This window comes from Lolium rigidum, chromosome 5, assembly GCF_022539505.1.
Source record: "Lolium rigidum isolate FL_2022 chromosome 5, APGP_CSIRO_Lrig_0.1, whole genome shotgun sequence".
NCBI classification, from domain to species: Eukaryota; Viridiplantae; Streptophyta; class Magnoliopsida; order Poales; family Poaceae; genus Lolium; species Lolium rigidum.
The window spans coordinates 30,039,373-30,059,868 of record NC_061512.1 but is presented as its reverse complement, the minus strand read 5'-3'; the positions used below and the strand labels follow the sequence as shown (position 1 = coordinate 30,059,868).

Here is a 20,496-nt window from a genome sequence, read left to right as displayed (position 1 = left end):
AGTAAAGAGATTGGATGTGAGAGACTCCCCTTGCAGCGTGTCTTGATCTCCCCGGCAACGGCGCCAGAAAAAGAGTTGCTTGTGACGGTAAAGCACACGTCCGTTGGGAACCCCAAAAGGAAGGTGTGATGCGTACAGCAGCAAGTTTTCCCTTAGTAAGAAACCAAGGTTTATCAAACCAGTAGGAGATGAAGGCCACGTGAAGGTTGTTGCTGAAGGAGTGTAGTAATAATTCATATGTGTTATGCATAAAACATCCTATAAGTTGCAAGCCTCATGCATCGAATACCAATAGTGCTCGCACCTTGTCCTAATTAGCTCGAATTTCCATGGATTATCATTGCATTACATATGTTTCAACCAAGTGTCACAAAGGGGTACCTCTATGTCACCTGTACAAAGGTCCAAGGAGATAGATCGCATTTGATTTCTCGTTTTTGATAAATCTCAACTTGAGGACATCCATACCGGGACAACATAGAAAACGGATAATTGACTCCTCTTTATTGCATAAGCATTCAACAACAGATAATATTCTCATAAGAAATTGAGGATTAATGTCCAAACTGAAACTTCCACCATGATACATGGCTTTGGTTAGCGGCTCAATGTTCTTCTCTAACAATATGCTTACTCAAACCATACAACTCATGGCAAATCACCCTTACTTCAGACAAGACGAACATGCATAGCAACTCACATGATATTCAACAAAAGTTGATGGCGTCTCCAGAAACATGGTTACCGCTCAACAAGCAACTTATTAAGAAATAAGATACATAAGCGACATATTCTTTACCACAATAGTTTTTAAGCTACTTTCCCATGAGCTATATATTGCAAAGACAAGAATGAAATTTTAAAGGTAGCACGCAAGCAATTTACTTGGAATGGCAGAGAAATACCACATAGTAGGTAGTTATGGTGGACACAAATGGCATAAGTTTCGGCTCAAGGTTTTGGATGCACGAGAAGCATTCCCTCTCAGTACAAGGCTTTGGCTAGCAAGGTTGCTTGAAGCAAACACAAGTATGAACCGGTACAGCAAAACTTACATAAGAACATATTGCAAGCATTATAAGACTCTGCACTGTCTTCCTTGTTGTTCAAACACCTTTACCAGAAAATATCTAGACTTTAGAGAGACCAATCATGCAAACCAAATTTCAACAAGCTCTACAGTAATTCTCCACTAATAGGTTCAAACTACATCATGCAGGCAGTGATGGAGGCGCAGCCGTCATGCAGGCAGTGATGGAGGCGCAGCCGTCATCGTGGCGGCGGATCTGGTGGAGGCTTCATCGGCCTTGGCAGAGAAGGCCGTGACAGATCTGGTGGTGAAGCAGGCGTCCGGCAAGATGGAGTTATATATTCCTACTACCATGTGCCAATTGATGCGCACCACGAGACAACTTGCATTAACCGATGATACAAATATATGTTTACTTGGCGGTGGCAGGGCAGGTAATTATAGAAAAAAAATAGGGTAAAAATAGATGGACCAACAAGAAACCTTATTTTCTTTATTATTAGGTATACATAGCATACATATACAAATCTCCACTCCATCTTCTTTTGATTTTTTGATGTTTTGCCCGGCAAATGTGTAGTATCCTATGTTCACACAGAAGATTGTAAATAGATCATCAAAAAGTAAGATACAAATTTTGTTGTTGTTGCAAAACTCATTACAGACACAGACGCTATACATACGTACATACACTCATCGTATGAACGCACGCACATCTAACCCTATGAGCACCTCCAAAAGATTGAATCCAAGAAACCGATCCAATGGGTTTTGAGATTGACGAAGTCACCACAGACGTTTCGCTGTCGACGGAAACATCTCCTCCCCCGAAAAATATTTTATCTTTTAATAAACACAAAATGTTAAATCTGGGATTTTAAATCTGGTGGACTAGGGGTGCCACTGCCCTTCCTATATCTATTGTAGTGAGTAAAAAAAGAGTCGCTCAATGAACGCGTCTAAGTACTATGACTATTGGTGTTACAACGCAGAGGGGGAATCTGGCACAAGAACTCAGTATAGCTAAAAAAAAAAAATTTTAGCTAGCCGCGCCGTCGCCAAGCGTCCAAAGTCTTAAGTCGTAGTCGCGAATAATCACGCGAGCGCACGCGCTATATGGATGTATAGTCCATCTTATACTACTATCTAGAAGACAACAAAATGCTCCCCTTATAAGGTGCTCTCAACCTCTCTAGCTTAGCAAGGTGGGACTAAATATTGCAATGCATGCTTCACCAACCACACAACCTTGTTGCTCACTTCCACTATTGGACTGACTATTGTTTAATTGGGCCATACTAGTTCCAACACGGGTGGTGGGCTGATGTTTGCCTAGCACGCAGATTATGCACCTTCGTAAGAATTGTTTCTCCACGTGAACATGCAAATTCCTGCAAGAATAGTACTCCCGTTTATACAAACGCAACATGTACCGTAGAAATACTGAACAAGCACCAAATACACTACTCCCGTTCATTTTCGGGTAAGAACTACTACTGTAGAAATACTTTGCTTCTCCATGTATCGCATATGATGATCACACTTAATTAGAGAGGATATTGATTGGTGAAAATGTAGATCTAGATCTCCTCTCTCTTTTCCCTCAAATGGGGGCAAGAATCATGGCGGAATTGAGAGATAGAGCAAGCTTCTTAAGGTCAACTATGGAGGAGAGAGAGAGAGTAAGAGAAGGAACCAGATTTCGGGGAAGAAGGAGCCTATTTATAGCTCCCAACAAAATATAGCTGTAAGGGCTTCCCAGACCGGATTATCTGGCCTCCGACATGAAAAATTCGTCCAAAAATCCAGGGACTACACAGGGGCTCGCGCCGAAAAGTCCTTAGCCGTTTTTCCGAGGTCGGACTATCCGCCCTCTACTTGGGCCATAACTTGAGCATTCGGAATCCGATTTTGATGAACTTAGGCTCGTTTCAAATCTATGAACAATCTCTAAAAGATCATGCAGGGAACCATCATAGTCCAACAAGGGAGGATAGAAACAAATGAGTAAAGGTTTAACCTATCTATAATAGACAAACCCGGCCCAAATCTAGGACGACATATGAACTGAACCTAACATATGAATTGAGCAAACAAGGCCGGCCGGGAGCTAGGAAAAATATAAATTGAAAATGGTTCATGGATCAGTGCACCACATGGGCACACAATTAATTGAGATCATATTCTATCATTGAAGGGACATGTATATAATAATGCTCAGCTTTTTATTACTTCCTCCGATCTATATTACTTGATGCTAATGTGAATGTATCTACAATTAAAATGTGTCTAGAGACATCTATGTTGGCATCAAATAATATGAATTGGAGGGTTTACAAAAACATTCCTTGTTTTGTTTCAATGTATGTCAGTGTGTTCTAATATCATTTCAAACCAAATCTGCTCGTCAAGGTATTATTCTTGATTTTTCTGATGTTCTCTAGAATAATAAGTTTCTTTCATTTGCGAAAGTAATTGATATTGACATCTCTAATGTACAATGCCGCCCTAGTGAAAATTCAATAGAAGTAGATGCTAATGTCAATTCTTGTACTTCTGCTACTAGTAGCCTAAGTTCTAAATAACCGGCTATAGCCTTTCAGGCGGCATCCCGCTATAGCTAGAGGCTTCTTAGGCTAAAAGAAGAGTCGCTCAATGAACGCGTCGACTAAGTACTATGACTATTGGTGTTACAACGCAGAGGGGGAATCTGGCACAAGAACTCAGTATAGCTAAAAAAAAATATTTTAGCTAGCCGTCGCCAAGCGTCGTAAGTCGTAAGTCGTAGTCGCGAATAATCACGCGAGCGCACGCGCTATATGGATGTATAGTCCATCTTATACTACTATCTAGAAGACAACAAAATGCTCCCCTTATAAGGTGCTCTCAACCTCTCTAGCTTAGCAAGGTGGGACTAAATATTGCAATGCATGCTTCACCAACCACACAACCTTGTTGCTCAGTTCCACTATTGGACTGACTATTGTTTAATTGGGCCATACTAGTTCCAACACGGGTGGTGGGCTGATGTTTGCCTAGCACGCAGATTATGCACCTTCGTAAGAATTGTTTCTCCACGTGAACATGCAAATTCCTGCAAGAATAGTACTCCCGTTTATACAAACGCAACATGTACCGTAGAAATACTGAACAAGCACCAAATACACTACTCCCGTTCATTTTCGGGTAAGAACTACTACTGTAGAAATACTTTGCTTCTCCATGTATCGCATATGATGATCACACTTATGTACACATACTCCTCCCCGACCTCTCCTTAACCTTCGCCACATCTTCCTTAGGCTCTACGATACTTGTGTTCAGCACATCCGAGGACCGCGATAACGACATCGCCCGTGGCGTGACACTTCGCTAGCATAGACGTTGCGCCGTGGAGCGGCGGAGCCCTCTGATGCACGCATGCGCCTTCCCCAGCGCGAGGCACCACGGGCTCAAGCTCGCCTCCGCAAATGTGGCGAAGTTCCGCAAGACCCCGGGCACGCGAAATATCATCAGTAGGGCCGCGTGTGGCTTCCGAGGCTGGTGCTGGACAACCTAGCGGCGGCTATGCGGGCATGCGGCGCACCGCCGGTGTGTTCGACGTCACGATCACGATCCCATACACGGAGGACCCGCGAAAGGCCATGCACGTGCTGGTAGTTTCATTGGATGGGGAGACATGTCGGGGAGGCCATCGGTGTGGTGCTCTTGTGCGATGTGCGTGACGTAAAACATGCGACATCTACATCCTAGAAAACTACTTCTAGTTTACTAAGCTTAATTGACATCAGGCAGTCTAAAAAATGGGCCACAATCTATGCCGGTGCATAGGCGTGGACGATGTTTCTTCCCTGGTCACCTAGGAAGATCATCAACTAGAGAGATCTACTGTGCTTGCTAGCTCCACAACTATTGGACTCGTGTTGCAAAGCTCCCATGTCGTGAAGACAGTGTTTTAATATCTAGCTTCATAAGGCAAGACAGGAAATGTATGTGCGATTTTCGGAATTTCCATGGATTAACACATCGACGGGCCCAAAATAGGCCGCCCAGGTCTAATTGGCCCGCAAGTTCGGAACACACATACAACATGGGCAGTTTTCGAGGCTCAGTGGGGTCGACACTCGACACTGAGGTACTACCAATGATGTGTTAAGGAAATGAGGGAGTAGTCAACAGAACGACAAATAATGGTATTCTGCGCCTCCTCGGGGTGCATGCCCTTTGCGAATGCTCAAAGGTGGGTAATTTTCGTGATTCTTGTGCCTTGTTGAAGTCGCTATAGCGCTACTACCTCATGCCTAGAGTTTCATGCGCCGCCTCGACGCCACATCAGCGTCCTAATAGGGTGACAGGTTGTTCCGAAGATTCCACCCTCCTCTTGCCCGGATTCTAGGAGGCTATGACGACAAAGAGGTTTTCAGGCTTTCCCCTCCATAAATGGGATCTTGGCCTTTTCTCGCCCTAGTTTTGGTCTCAACATTTCATGTCAAGAGGTCGTTTTAGCGGGGCCATGCATATTGCGTACGAGCTCTGATTTGGAATGCGACCAACCATTGGAATCGTCTCGATAATTGCCGGGATTTCCATGATTAACACGCCGAGAGATTTCATTTGCACTAAGTGGCCTGATTTGTTTTCTCAATATTTTAAAGGTTTCATAGGGGGCAACGAGTGCGCTATATTACTGTTCCACGCGCCCTCTTCTCGGATCATTTGATTTCATGTCGCTCTCAGCGTTGCAAGGGACTTCATGAATTGGCAAGCTCAGTTTTCACGCACGTCTCCCGCGCACGTTGTACTAGTACTTGCGTACGTCTCCCGCACACTTTGTACTACTACTGGAACTGTAAATTTGTTTTGAGGTGGAGTAGTACTGTTTGTACAGAGCCAATCGGGCAATGGATGTTTCACAATAGGAAAGGAAGGCGCATGGCAAAATTTGGCAAAGCTATAAACAGAGCTGGATGGAGTACCTCGGCCCAACTTTGGCGCTGACCGAGTCACGGCAAGACAACGTTTCTATCAACTGATGTATACAGAAGAACTATGAGCAGATTTCGGACACCTCTCAAGGCAGAAAACAGTCAATTCATTTAACCAATAAATTAGCCAAGATAGCTCCGGTGTCCTCAAAATTTGGGCACTTGGTTTTCGAGACGTTTTCATCGAGACAGCATCAATTTGAAAGCTAATAGCAGCAGTCCATCATGAGATGACATTAGCAGTCACGAGAAAATTTGGCCATGACATTTATTATTTTTTGGAAGGTTCCGGAGCACGGGGCAAACAAATATACAAGTGCACACGGACGAGTAAGAAAATCAAACGGTGCAGCCAAGGAAACGACACTTCGTGCTACTTTACAAGCTCCTCAACCTGGAGAATCGCAAGAATGCATGTAGGTTACTACCATGTCAACGACTGCTCGACATCACAAGAGGACCAAGACATTTTTTAGGCCGCGGCCAAAAGCTGCAGCAGGAGGTGCGCCAACTTGGACAATGAAGCAGCCCAGGCAGCAGAGAAGGGGTGGGGAGGGAGCTACGCCCCTGTCCCCGCTGCTTAATTAATCCTCGCGATCATCTTGTCCTCGAAAGCATCGACTTGATCCAAGCTACCCGTAACACGGTACAATTGTAGATCAAACCTCAAAAACCTCTAGAGAGATTGAAATGCATCCAAGCAAACCTCTAGAGACATTCAAACTAGCAGCCTAGCTCATCAAGTAAGCTCCAGATTATAGCAAGGCAGCATTTCAGATACGAGTTTTCACGTTGGAATCCAACTAAACCAAGATGATGCCCAAAAATGCTAGAAAATTCGAATTTGCGCAGCAAGCCCAGCCACAATCCCAGCATGGCAGATAATATAGACCAAAGCAAACCATCAGCTGATCAGCAACACAGTTCCATCTAGACCAAAGCAAAAAAAAGTAACATACCAGCAAGAATGCTTCGACTTGTCCTCATTCCTTCTTCCATGTAGCTGCCATCTGACAAAATAACGAGTAAGGTCATCAATTTGACAGAGTTAAGAAACATAATACTAGGCAAAAAGCCAAAATGTTCACGGACACTTGAGAGAGAAAACAATGCATGATTGCCATTAAGATTCCAAGAGAAAATAGACGCTACTGCCATATAGCAACATCAGGAATAAATTAGTGACCAAATTGTCACTTCTAAGAGACTCCCATGTAGCATTCATTTCATCAGATGAAACAAAGCTACATAGCAACAGACAAAATTAAATAAGGAATTAAACACTAAATAACACAAGACCGGCCAAGAAATGATGCCACCGAATTTCACAGGACACACCAAAGCAGCGGTACACATACACAGAAGTGTTTCTAAGCAAGTTAACAAACTACTGAACCAAGTGCAACAATTATTCTCTTCTCATTAGTTCTGCATCCACAACTGGACAGTCGATGTAACCTATTCTTATATACTTACTTAGCCAAGCAGTAGCTAGCACCCATGGAAGAAATCACCACATAAACTCAATTGGTTAAGTGAGCATACTTAGGGATCAAAAACAATGTAATTTTATATGCACATGGGATTCAGACAATTAGCTTGGTACCTACTATCGCCACACACACATGCAACAGTATCACAATCAACCTTGATAAACTATCAAGGAGAGTATGAGTGTATGACCACCAACCCTAAATAAGAAATAATTTGCATCACAACACAAGGTACAGCTAGCATCATCAGGTAACAAGAAAACAAGAGATGGACAGAACATCATGTTAAATCACAGAGTAACCTCACTCATGCGTAGTACTAATACAAATGCAGAACACATAGAGGAGACAAAGGAAGAAGCAGGTCAAAACCCCGGGTTTCCTTGCACTCTAGCATACTAGCAATGGGCAACAATTTCCTAATAAAAAGATAGTTTCATGGGTAGAAACTAAAACTAAGAAAAAGGTCCCACTCAAATCAGATGACCCAGTAATCCTCACAGGACACAAGTGTACATGTATGAACTACAAATCAATAGCTAGTATCAACTATGTGTAATTGCAAAACAAAGGAGGGTCCTTCAAGCAGCCACACGTCGGCTTTGAAACATCAAACAAAAAAACAAGACATACATGCAGCAGCAAGCAATTCTGAAATCAGAGGTGCCGCAAGTTCCGAAATCACACACACTTGTCATCATTGTATTTCCACATATTTAAAAAGTTCAGATATCAAATAAAAATCTCTGCATTAAAGGTTCAACATTCCTAGATCTCTAACATTGATATGATCTAGCAGATCTCTTTCGTTCATTGATTCCAACGAACCAATCTGCTGTAGCTGCACTCATTCCTAGATTATTTCAACCATTTGTCCAACGGTTCAAGGCTAAACTTGATCTATGCATCTTGTTTAACCAGACTGAAAAACAAGGACTCAAATAAAATCTCAAGAGCATCATGGTACAGATTGAAAAGGAAAAGGACTAACTATGAACATCTTAAAACAAGCTGAAAGGACATTTTCTGAAAATCAAACACAAGTGAACAGTATGCAAATGTTTGCTAGCTTCATACAAGACCAGCACGACCTCAACCTGAAATAACATTGCACAACACACATAGCTAAATATCAACTCTGTCCAAGAACAGAATAACAGCATCATAAAATTTCCAAAACACCAGGAGAAAATACGTTCTTCATGTTTACACCAAAAACAGGGCTAAACACACGACACATGAGATCACATCAATGAGGAACCACAAACTTCCCCAGACAAATGGAGTCCAAAAAAATAGGCCACGGCTGACATTGTTTAGTCTGCGTTATCCTCAAACAAGAAAAAACCATCATCAGGCCAGCAAAGCAAACACTTGAAGCCAGCAGCTAATAAACACAAGTGTGTGCTTCATTCATTACCCATGAATAAAGACACCTTGGACAATACCGTCCTCAAAGCCAGCAGCTTGTGCTCATCCTCATGCTCTCCTGCAGTAAATCACAGAGGATAATACTCTCAAGAACTTTGAGGAATTAACAGCTGGGAGCTGTAATTGTAAATAGTGAAATAAAATCCTTCAAAAGGACCGGGATTGAGTTTGGTAAGTGTGTATCCACACGATCTCATAAAGAGAAGTTCCTTTTTCATTTTTAGCACGTGATGTCTCTTGACACATGTTTTATTCAGCAAGAGGCACATGCCATTTAAGCACACAGTGTCTCAAGGTTATGTACTCATCTTTGACTACACTGACTATACAGTAAATGCTACAGTTACAGGTACAAGTATAAGGCAATGATCGCTAGCACTTTGTCAGTAAAACAAGACGAATCTGAAACATGAACTTCATTTTCAGGATTCAAATGATCCAACCACAAGTCAGCAAGCCATTCAAATATGTAAAAAGATCAATGGCTTCAAATGAAGCCTTTTATTTTATCATGTACTTAGAATATTTATTTCACCTGCAACTTTAAGCCACTCCACAGAATGATTCTCTCCCATCACTTCCCTTTAGCTTTGCTAGCTATTTTGGTTTGACTCTTTTACAATTGCTAGAGCAGAGAGCCTACCAATCAGAAATCGGCATAAAAAGAGACACGCGTGAGTGTTCTATGAGAAGGTGCTTATCTCGTATCTACGATTTCACCTATATGGGTCGATATTTTGACAAACTAATGCATCAACATACTTGGGGTAAATCCTGAATTCCGAGACTGATTGATGTGCAGAAATGAAGACAAGGACCAGTAAAATGATTACATAGCAGGTTGAGGATCTAAACATCCAACACAACATGAAGTCCGGTGGCTGCTACATGGCGAAACCAGAATTGGAAGATGCAATCTACGAGTCCAATATACAAGGTATGCACCTAACTCGGAACAACCAAACAGCAAATGCACTCGTTTAGGTGCAGGAGCACGATTCGCTCGTCGGTCACATCTCTGCAAACATACATAGAGCCAGTCCTATGAAAATATGGGCAGGGTGGAAATAGACCTTCCGAGGGGTTGACGGCATAATGCAGCAGGTCATGGTGGACACCAGCAGCAGCATCTCTGGCGACATGGACGCTGGCTGGAGCTCCAACGGAGGGCACCACCACCACAGCACAACCATTGAAGGGCACCAACACGGCAACAACACCACAACATAGCATCTGCAAAATCGAATCAAAGCAAAGCAAGCATGAGAAGGTGTTTATCTGGTTCTGCGATTTCACCTATATGGGTCAATATTTCGACAAACTAATGCATCAACATACTTGTGGTAATCCTGATAGTGACGGATGTGCGGAAATGCGGACAAGGACCGATGAACTGATCACATATCAGATTGAGGATCTAAACATCTGATTGCTATATGGAGAAACCATCATAGGACGATCCAACATACAGGATATGCCCCTAGCTAACTAGAACAAGCAAACAGAAAATGCATTCTTTAGGTGCAGTAGCATGATTCGCTCGGCGGTCACATCTCTTTAGATGTACATAAGAGCGCAGTCCTAGGAAAATAGGACAGGGTGGAAATAGACCTTCCCAGGGGTGGACGCCAGGGTGCAGCGAGTCGTGGTGGACACCAGCAGTAGCATCCTGACGACACGACGTGGAGGGCACCAGCACCATAGCACGACCATCGAAGGGCACCACCACCGCAACAACACCACCGGAACAGAAACGTAGCCTCTGCAAAATCGAAATCAAAGAAAGCATGATTCAGTTTGGGTTGACTGGGGGGCGGCGCGAGTTAGGGGCCAAGCGTCCGGCGAGGCCAGCCGGAGCCGCGTCGTCCTGGACGCTCAGCCGGCCGGCGGTTGAGCTTCCGGCCCTTCCCGGATGCGTGGATGCAGGCGCGGGGACGCGCCGTCGTGGCGGGATTCGGGTGGGTGGAGGTCGCCATGAGCTGCGGAGGCGGGGGAGAGGGGAGGGCGGCCGGAGAGAGGCGGCGCGGTGGCGGAGGGAATGGATGGGGAGAGAGCTAGGCGAACGGGTGGAGGTGGGATTGGGATTGGGTCTGCGCCTCAATTTAGTATGGGTGGGGAATATTTTGGATTAGCCCAAAATTTGGGGTCCCGCTCACACCAAAACTGAAAGTTAGAGGTGCGAAAGATTTCAAAGTCAGGTTGTTTCTAGTACATCTTTCGCGATGGGTGAGATTTTAGTGCCATGTCATCGATCCATGCCAACATCCCATGGATTCCTATCTTGTCCGTCCATTCTCCTAACATCTAATGGCAGACACCGCTCTCCTTCCATCTCTCTTTTCCTATGGCTGACGTGTTTGGTTTGAGCCAAATTTAGGCATCTCGTTGAACCTGTGTGTGTGTGTGTGTGTTACGTACCCAAATGTCGGCTGCAAATTAACATGGGTACCAGTTTTATCATTCGTGTTTTCTTTCACAAGTCGTTATTGATATATTCGGCTAACTCTCCAAAATATTCTCATAGAGAATGTTACAAATTTGGTCGGCACCCCAACGTTCTAAACAAAACAGGTTTCCCCAAGACGCATGAAATATGAGTGTACATGTGTACCACACATGATTGCCACGCACGAAGTAAGTCTATGGAAGCTATGGGTTTCGGAGGCGTCGGGACGCTGGGGTTTATATGACACGTACATTTCATCGCCTATAGAGCATCTCCACCGGTGCCCCCAAATAGGCGCCGGCAGGGACGCCGACATTGCATCCTCTATTTGGGTTGGGGATGTTGTTCCCACACCGGCGCCCCAAACCAGCAGCTCCGATACGATTTTTTTAGACAAACTAAACATTTTCTTCTAGTTTCATTTTCATATCATTCAGGATCAAGGAATGAATAATATTTTAGCAGGGCGAATCTGAGTGAAACATTATTCACTCCTCGACCCCGGATGATATGTGAAACCTACTTCATCTCTAGCCTACAGCCTACTGGCCACCCGGCTCTATGGAGGTGGACGATCGCCCGCTGCTGCGTTGCCTACTCTCTCCGCTGCTCCTCGTCGTCGTTCCCCCGCCACTCTCTCCGCCATGAACGTCAAGTAGGCCGCTCTATTCGCGGCCGCCGCCTCCTGACGCAGATGCTGCTCCAGCTCCTCGCGCCCCCGACGGTGCTCAACCTCCTGCCTCAGTAGCCGCAGTTGCATCTCCGCCAACCGTCGCCGCTCGTAGACTTCATCCTAACACAGTTGCTCCTCCCGCACCTCCCGCCCAGTGCAAGCTCCTCCCACCCATGCTGCCAGCACACCATCACTCGGTGACGCTGCCCCGCCTCCCACAGCTGCCGCTCGTCCGCGGCAAATGCATCTACGGTCGCCGCTAGCGTCGCCTCCTCCCACGTCTCTTACTCGCGAGTTGCGGGTCCTCCTCCATGATTCTACGGCCGCCTCTAGCGCCGCCTCCTCCCACGCATCGTACATTGTGGGTTTAGATTTTTGCACTACTGAAGTGAGATGCGGGGAAGGAGGGGTTAATATAGACCTACGACGAGGCGGGAAACCTCTGGCGTGGCATCGTGGCGGGAGAGTTTCCCGCATAGCGTCGTGGTGGGAGAGTTTCCCGCGCCGCGCCGTGGCGGGAAATCCCCCGAGCGGTGCCCTGGCGTCACTGGCAGTGCGGCCCCATTGTAAAACGCGAGGCGCTAGCGTGCCCGATTCGCGCCCTTCGCGAAGGGTCGGCACGGGGTTGCCAACGCTTCTACTGGGATCGAAATTGCGTCAACACTTTTTTGGGGCGCGCCGGTGTGAGCCCATTTTTGATGCCGCCCCCCAAAATGCTATCGGGGCCGCTATCGAGGCCGCCGATGGAGATTTTCTTACTACCACATTTGTGTGTCATCGTGTCATCGGACCCTGTTGTCACACACGTTGCCAACACATTATGTACATCTAGCTCTTATTTGGCACAAGAATTTAATTTTATGAGTTGGCACGCATGAGATAATTGGTATCCCAAGATGCACAGAATTTTGAACCATATGGTAGAGATGATCACAATGCACATTACGGGCACCCGCATCGCTCCTCCCCTAGGCGACACGGGCGGCGAAACCACCGCGCCGGCAACCACCCCTCCCCATCCACCACCTCCTTCCCCGCCGTTGCCGGTGGTCTCCGCCGGGCAAAGCCCGCGCGGAGCCGCTGGTGGCAGGACCTGTTTGGCTGGCGGAGGGGCTCGCGGATTAGGGATGCCGCGGCGGCGGGATGAAGCTCGAGGGCTTGGAGGCGGGAGGATGCGGCGCATCGGCCGGCGGAGCCGATGGTCGCGGCGGAGGGGGTCAGCTGCGACCTGGTGCATGGCTGCTGGCGGTGGCATAGCGGTGCGGAGGGCCCAAACTAGGCTTGGCTTGGGCCAGTCGGGCCGTGGCTGCTAGCGGCCGGTGCTGGGGCAGGTGGTGGCACAAGGTCGTGAAGGGGCGGTAGCGCTAGGGGTGGCGGGGCGCAGCCGGGCCGGATCTAGGCCTTGCGGGTCGGCTCCGGGCGAGGGGTGGCCTGGGGTGTCGCGGTGGTGCCGCGGCTGGCCGGCGCGAGGGGGCCATGCCATGGTGGTGCTACAGTGGTGTAGCGGCTTGCTGGTAGGGGTCTGGGGCGGTGGCCTCGGGCAGCGGCGGGGTGTTGGAGGGCAAGGTGGAAGAATTTGGTCCGATCATGGTCATGAAGCAGGATGATGCAGCATGTCCCGGGCTAACGCCTTGTCGCGGTTGCTTGTCGGCCGACAGCCACGCACCAGGTCGCAGCTGACCCCCTCAGGGACCTTATTTGGTATCGTCACACACGTTGCGAACACATCATGTACCTCTAGCTCTCGTGTGCACACGAATTTAATTTTATAAGTTGGCGCTCATAAGATAATTGGTATCCCAAGATGCACGGAATTTTGGACCAGATGGGTAGATATGATCACAATGTACATTACACTACGGTAATAAGGGTTCCCAAAAGTATGGTGGCATAAATTAAACACCACACTCAATTCCCGCGTTGTTGTTAAAGCCTCCCTCCCTCCTGTTCTCTTTGATGCTCCTCCCTTAGTAGGTGCGATGACTACGTTACATCACGCTGTTCCACATGCCCTCTTGTCGGATCATTTTATGCGTCACCTATGATTTCATGTGCCTCTCACGTTGAAAGGGACCTTATCAACTCTCCTTTGTGCTTCCTCAGGGACCTATTTTGGTGTCGTCACACACGTTGCCAACACATCATATACCTCTATCTCTCGTGTGGCACAAGAATTTAATTTTATTAGTTGGCGCTCATGAGATAATTGGTATCCCAACATGCATGGAATTTCGGATCAGATGGGTAGAGATGATCACAATGCACATTACACTACGGCAATAAGGGTTCCCAAAAGTATGGTGGCATAAAGTAAACGCCACACTTAATTCTTGCGTTGCCGTTAAAGCCCCCTCCCTCCTGTTCTCTCTGGCGTTCCTCCCTTAATAGGGGCGACGACTACGTTACATTATGCCTTTCCACGTGCCCTCTTGTCGGATCATTCTATGCATCACTTATGATTTCATGTGCCTCTCACGTTGAAAGGGGCGTTATCAACTACATGAATTGGTGGCGTGACAGTAGTCATTCCACGCGTTGCATCTCCTCTGTGCTTCCTCAGGGATCTTATTTGGTGCGTGGGAAAGGCGGGTACCTATAACTTTATGCGCCTCCTCGGGGTGCATAATCTTTGCGAATGCACAAAGGTGGCTAATTTTCGTGATTCTTGTTCCTTTTTTCAAGTCGACTGAATGCTACTACCTCATGCTTGGAGTTACATTTTTCTCATCGGCACCGTGACGGCCTCCTAATAGGGTCACGGGTTGCTCCGAAGGTTCCATTCTCCTCTTGCCCAGATTCTAGGAGGCTACGATGATGCAGAGGTTTTGGGGCTTTTCCCATCAGAAATCAAGGACCCGGCCTTTTCTCGCCTAATTTTGGTCTCAACATTTCATGTCAAAGATGTCATTTTGGCGGGGCCGTACCTATTGAGTACGAGCTCTGATTTGGGCGTGCGACCTGTCATCGGAATCGTCTCGAGAAGTTAGGATTTCACGGAAACCCCAAACCTGCGATTTTCGGGATTCAACAATTAACATGTCAAGGGATTTCATTTGCACCAAGTGGCCAGTTTCTCTCTCTCAAGATTTGGTAGGCTTGATAGAGGCGACGAGTGCGCTATATCACGTTGTTCCCCTCTTCTCGGATCATTTTGCAAGCCCTTTCGAGCATTAAACCTAACCCCACTCCCGCTTTGGCGCGAATGAAGTTTTAGCTCCTCTCTTTCGTGCATCCCCATGCCCGCCTTAGTCGATCTCAGAAAACCCACTCTCTCCGGCCGCAACAACGTGGCCAGCTTGCACCTACGAGGTAAAACATGCGCGTGAATGTGCGCGGCGCGGCGGATGCCAGGCTGGCAGGCTCGCTGATGCGGGCTAGGTCGTCGTGGAGGGGTCCGCTCTAGCTGCCTCCGCCCTCCGGGAGGAACGACCTCTGCTCGGCCAACTGCTCCTGCCTCGGCTTCCTCTACAAGAACTCCTCCAAGTCCTGCTTCCTCCTGCACAACCAGATCGGCTCCGTGCTCCGAGCGACCACCGACGGCACCGACATCCCGCGTCTCGTCGTCGTCGTCAGCACTGAGCTCCATCACAATCGTGTTCGGCATCGTGCTGCCCACCGTGGCGGCCGTGTTCATCACCTTCCTCCTCTACGTGCTGGCCGTGCAGTGGCTCAAGAACCGCCGTAGCCCGGACGGTGGCAAGAAGAAGAATAGGAAGCATGGCGGTGATGGGAACGGCCATGGCAGCAGCTGGTTCATGCTCAAGATGATGTCGTCTAGGTCGTCGTCGCGAGCGTCGTCCAACGCCCCGTCGGAGATGGGGGACGACGATAACGAGCACCACCACGACGACGGCGACGAGGTCCTCATCCCCGGCTTGCCTGCCCGGTTCACTTTCGCAGACCTCGAGACGGCGACCAGCGGGTTCAGGTCGCAGATCGGCTCCGGCGGGTTCGGGTCCGTGTACCGCGGCGAGCTCCCCGACCGCACCACGGTGGCCGTGAAGCGGATGAACAACCTGGGCACGCAGGGACGGCGCGAGTTCCTGACCGAGATCGCCGTGATCGGCAACGTCCACCACGTGAACCTGGTGAAGCTGCGCGGCTTCTGCGCCGACCACTCCCGGCAGCTCATGCTGGTCTACGAGTTCATGTCCCGCGGCTCCCTGGACCAGTCCCTCTTCCTCTCCCGCTCCGGCAACAAGAAGACGCAGGTTCTGTTGGAATGGCCGGAGCGTGTGGGAGTGTGCGTGGGCGCGGCGCGCGGGCTGGCGTACCTGCACGCCGGGTGCGACCGCAAGATCCTGCACTGCGACGTGAAGCCGGAGAACATCTTGCTGGACGAGCGCGGCGGCGTGAAGATCGCCGACTTCGGGCTGGCAAAGCTGCTGAGCCCGGAGCAGTCGGGGCTGTTCACGACGATGCGCGGCACGCGCGGGTACCTGGCGCCGGAGTGGCTCACCAACGCGCCCGTGTCCGACAAGGCCGACGTGTACAGCTTCGGCATGGTGCTGCTGGAGATCGTGCGAGGCGCCAAGAACTCCAAGCTGCTGCTGCAGCAGCACGACCACGACGACACCGCCGGCAGCAGCTCCGCCGTCTCCAGCAGCGCCTCGTCGGAGGGCCACGGCGGCAGCTACTTCCCGGCGGTGGCGCTGGAGGCGCACGAGGAAGGCGGCCGGCGGTACGCGGAGCTGGTGGACGCGAGGCTGGAGGGACGCGCGAGCGCGGCGGAGGTGGCGCGGGTGGTGAGGGTCGCGCTGTGCTGCCTGCACGAGGACGCGTCGCTGCGCCCGGCCATGACGGCCGTGGCCGCCATGCTCGACGGCAGCATGGAGGTGTGCGAGCCCCGGACGGAGCAGCTCGCCTACCTCAGGATGTACGGCCGAGGCATCGTCGGCGGCGGCAGCAAGTGGAAGGGCTCGGATATCACCACCGGCGCCGCCAGCAGCAGCTGGTCGCCGCCGTCGTGCGTGTCCGCGCAACAGCTCTCCGCTCCCAGATAGATGCATGACGACACCTGCCTGCAGTGCAAAGTTTTGTGTTACTCGATCAAAACGATGCCTATTTTTTGTGTGAATATAGCATACATATACAAATCCCCACTCCATCTTCTTTTGATTTTTTGATGATTTGCCCGGCAAATGTGTAGTATCCTATGTTCACACAGAAGATTGTAAATAGATCATCAAAAAGTAAGATACAAATTTTGCTGTTGTTGCAAAACTCATTACAGACACAGACGCTATACATACGTACATACACTCATCGTATGAACGCACGCACATCTAACCCTATGAGCACCTCCAAAAGATTGAATCCAAGAAACCGATCCAATGGGTTTTGAGATTGACGAAGTCACCACAGACGTTTCGCTGTCGACGGAAACATCTCCTCCCCCGAAAAATATTTTATCTTTTAATAAACACAAAATGTTAAATCTGGGATTTTAAATCTGGTGGACTAGGGGTGCCACTGCCCTTCCTATATCTATTGGCCTTTGAGATTTTGAAGGCCGAATGGTACTCTTCATTAAATTTCCTTTTAATTTTGAACAAAGATCGTTTTCCCCCTAACTTTTTTACTTGACTCATATTTCCCGCCTAAACTTTACCTGACTCACTAAACCCCCTAAACTATGAATTATGCTCCATTTTAACCCCTTAACCTGGAACTTTGACCAAAACATTTTGAACAAGGTAGAGGGGTTAAATGGACCATTATTCATAATTCATAGTTTAAGGGGTTTAGTGAACCAAGTAAAGTTTAGGAGGGAAATATGAGCCACATGAAAAATTTAGGATGGGGGAACGGACTTTGTTCTTTAATTTTCTTCGTCTTGGATCTAGCAAAGACGATGACGACATATGAACTGAACCTAACATATGAACTGAGCCAACAAGGCCAGCCGGCCACCAGGAAAAATATAAATGGAAAATGGTAGTAGATGGATCACTGCACCACATGGGCACATAATTAATTGAGATCATATTTTTATCATTGAAGGGGAATGCATATATAATAATGCTCTATTTTATTACAAAAAGCGTCCCTTGTTTCGTTTCAATTTCTGTCAGTGTATTCTTATATCATTTCAATTTATGTTTGTGCCCTTTGTTGGACTTAAATCATGTTTAAATTCATGTACTTGGGACTTACTTAGCATGCTTGTCACTTTTCCTTCTTCATTTTTGTGATGGGGCCTCGAAGCTCCAATTAATTAAGCGTCGGTGGGAACATTTTACAAGCTAGCCCCTCAGAAGAAGAGAAAAATATAGCACAACCCAACAAAAATACACAAAGGACCCTAAAACGAAAAACTGAAACACCATCAAGTCCTTGGTCCTCTCCACCGTGATTGAGCCTCCATCGCCGGCCGCCATGACTCCGTCGGGGTCGCACCACTTGGCGGTGAAACGACGCAGAGCTCCGGCGAGAAACTCTTGAAGGGGCCTCCACGTTGTAGGTTGCAGAACCGTCGTTACGACGTTTGGAGGGGCCGCCACTTCGGCCACAGATCACGGCATCGAACATAGCCACCATGCGGTTCACTCCACCTTGCAGTAGGAACCATCCCCACCACCTTGCAGATGCATAGGTTGACATGCCGCTGCTCTTGATCCCCTCGCCTCCACGGCCGGCCAGAAGATGCATCGTAGCACCTCAAGTCCACCGCGAGAGGTGGCCACGATCCACAACTTTATTGAAGGAGACGGTGCCCTTCTCCACCGTCCTCGGCTCCAACCTCTGGAGGAGAAGAAAGAGAGAGACGAGCCCTACTCAGCCTGGGATCTGGCTGCACGGATCCAACGCCCCTTTCCTCCTTCATGTTTGTGCCCTTTGCTGGACTTAAATCATGTGATGTTTGTGCATAAGGTAAAAGCTTTGCCGAGTTGGCGGAAAATATGTTTGGCAAAGGTTTCGCTGGGTATTTTGTAGCCTTCACCGAGTATTTTGTAATCTTCACCGAGTATTTCTCACACTCGGCAAATAGTGGTTTTCCTTAGTACGGTTTTTCTTTTTGTGGTCGTTGTACAATGCGTATATTACTTGTATGTTTTGTGATAAGTAAATAAATGATATAAAAGGATTATTATGTCATCACGAGGCCTTTTGACTTATGCAACTTGGACTTGTTAACCTCGTTCGTTGTCAATCTTGCTTTTGGCACGATTATATGTAGTACGGTACACCTTGCTTAGTGTTGAAAACGAGACATCACACGTCCTGTTGCTGCTACCACTTTCCCCTCTTCTTTCTTGCAGTTTCATGTCTGAAACAGCTTGCAGGCTGCAAGACTAGTGCAGTAAACAAATAAATAGATACCATTTGTTCAGAAATTCAGACAAGGCAACTAGGCGAGGCATGAACCAGCAGCTAGGATATACAAAGACACATCTACGCATCCAACATGGTAGTACTCCTACTAATTAATGGTCTACATCGCATCGATCAACAAAAACAGGCATGCATCTGGCCCCAGCTTAATCAACTATATGGAAGGAGTAGAGGTAATTAAGTAGAGCGAGGAAGACCAGATCAGAGGAATTCCCCGCCGGGGAATCTGCCGGAGAACGCCATGGCGAGGATGAGGACGGCGAGGTAGAGCAGGAGGAGGGAGAGCTTGGTGGTGAAGACGGCGAGGAGGAGCTTGAGCACGAACACCAGAAGCAGCAGGTTGAAGAGCAGCGTCAGCACCACCTCCAACCCCTGAGCCATGTCACTGGTGCAGGGCGAGATCCCCTGTTGTTGATTTTGGTGGAAGCAGACGTCAAGATGACTTGAAATGAAAGGAATTTCACTTAGTATCTTAGTTATTTAGTTTTTTTTGGCTCAATTTTTTTCTTAAGTCTCTCAGTTCTTCATAACTCATTTCTCGGTGTTTTCAAATTCAGGATAGTATTTCACTTTTTCATTCACTCATTTCTCGATATTTCAGAATTCAGTCCTCATTTCTTTGCTTTGAATTTCTTGAGTTTGGTCTTCTGTTCATCATTCACCTCTTTTTGATTTAGTCATCAAGTCTCTTTGTTATTCATAAATATTGAGCATCATTTTGTCCTAAATGGTGGTCTTTTTCTTCATTATTCATCTCCCTCTTTTCATTTCTTTTCCAATACCATCCGCTCATGGCATTCAAAATTTAGTTTTCTGTCTATATGGATCTCAATCCTTACTCTTCAGATCTTACTCTTTAGTTTTTAATGTATAGAGATTCAAAGGTAAGAGGTAGTTTAGTTCAGAGTTCAGATCCTCTTTCTTCATTTTTTTTCTATTTTGGGAGTTCTCTTCATTTTCTTTCTTTTGCTTCTTGAATCATCCAGGGCATGTGAACCAATCTCTGAATGAACATGCAGAATCTCACTATACTGTCCTCTGCACTTCTTGGTACAAGGGTAGGTTTATGCATTTCCTTATCTTTCTTGCACCATCGTTCTGTA

At 47.6% G+C, this 20,496-nt stretch overlaps 2 protein-coding genes across 2 annotated transcripts; one reads left to right on the top strand and one right to left on the bottom strand.

Moving 5' to 3' along the window:
* Window positions 1–6,404: 6,404 nt before the first annotated feature.
* On the bottom strand, window positions 6,405–10,816 carry LOC124655792. The gene is made up of 5 exons (XM_047194634.1): window positions 10,551–10,816; window positions 10,013–10,172; window positions 8,929–8,997; window positions 6,975–7,025; window positions 6,405–6,409 (listed from the first exon to the last, which is right to left on the bottom strand). The coding sequence occupies exons 1-5, from the start codon at window positions 10,650–10,652 to the stop codon at window positions 6,405–6,407; spliced, it is 387 nt and encodes a 128-aa protein (XP_047050590.1). The 5' UTR covers window positions 10,653–10,816.
* A 1,074-nt stretch (window positions 10,817–11,890) lies between these two features.
* LOC124655791 (G-type lectin S-receptor-like serine/threonine-protein kinase At5g35370) lies at window positions 11,891–17,061 on the top strand. The gene is made up of 2 exons (XM_047194633.1): window positions 11,891–12,129; window positions 15,567–17,061. The coding sequence occupies exons 1-2, from the start codon at window positions 11,891–11,893 to the stop codon at window positions 17,059–17,061; spliced, it is 1,734 nt and encodes a 577-aa protein (XP_047050589.1).
* Window positions 17,062–20,496: the final 3,435 nt, after the last annotated feature.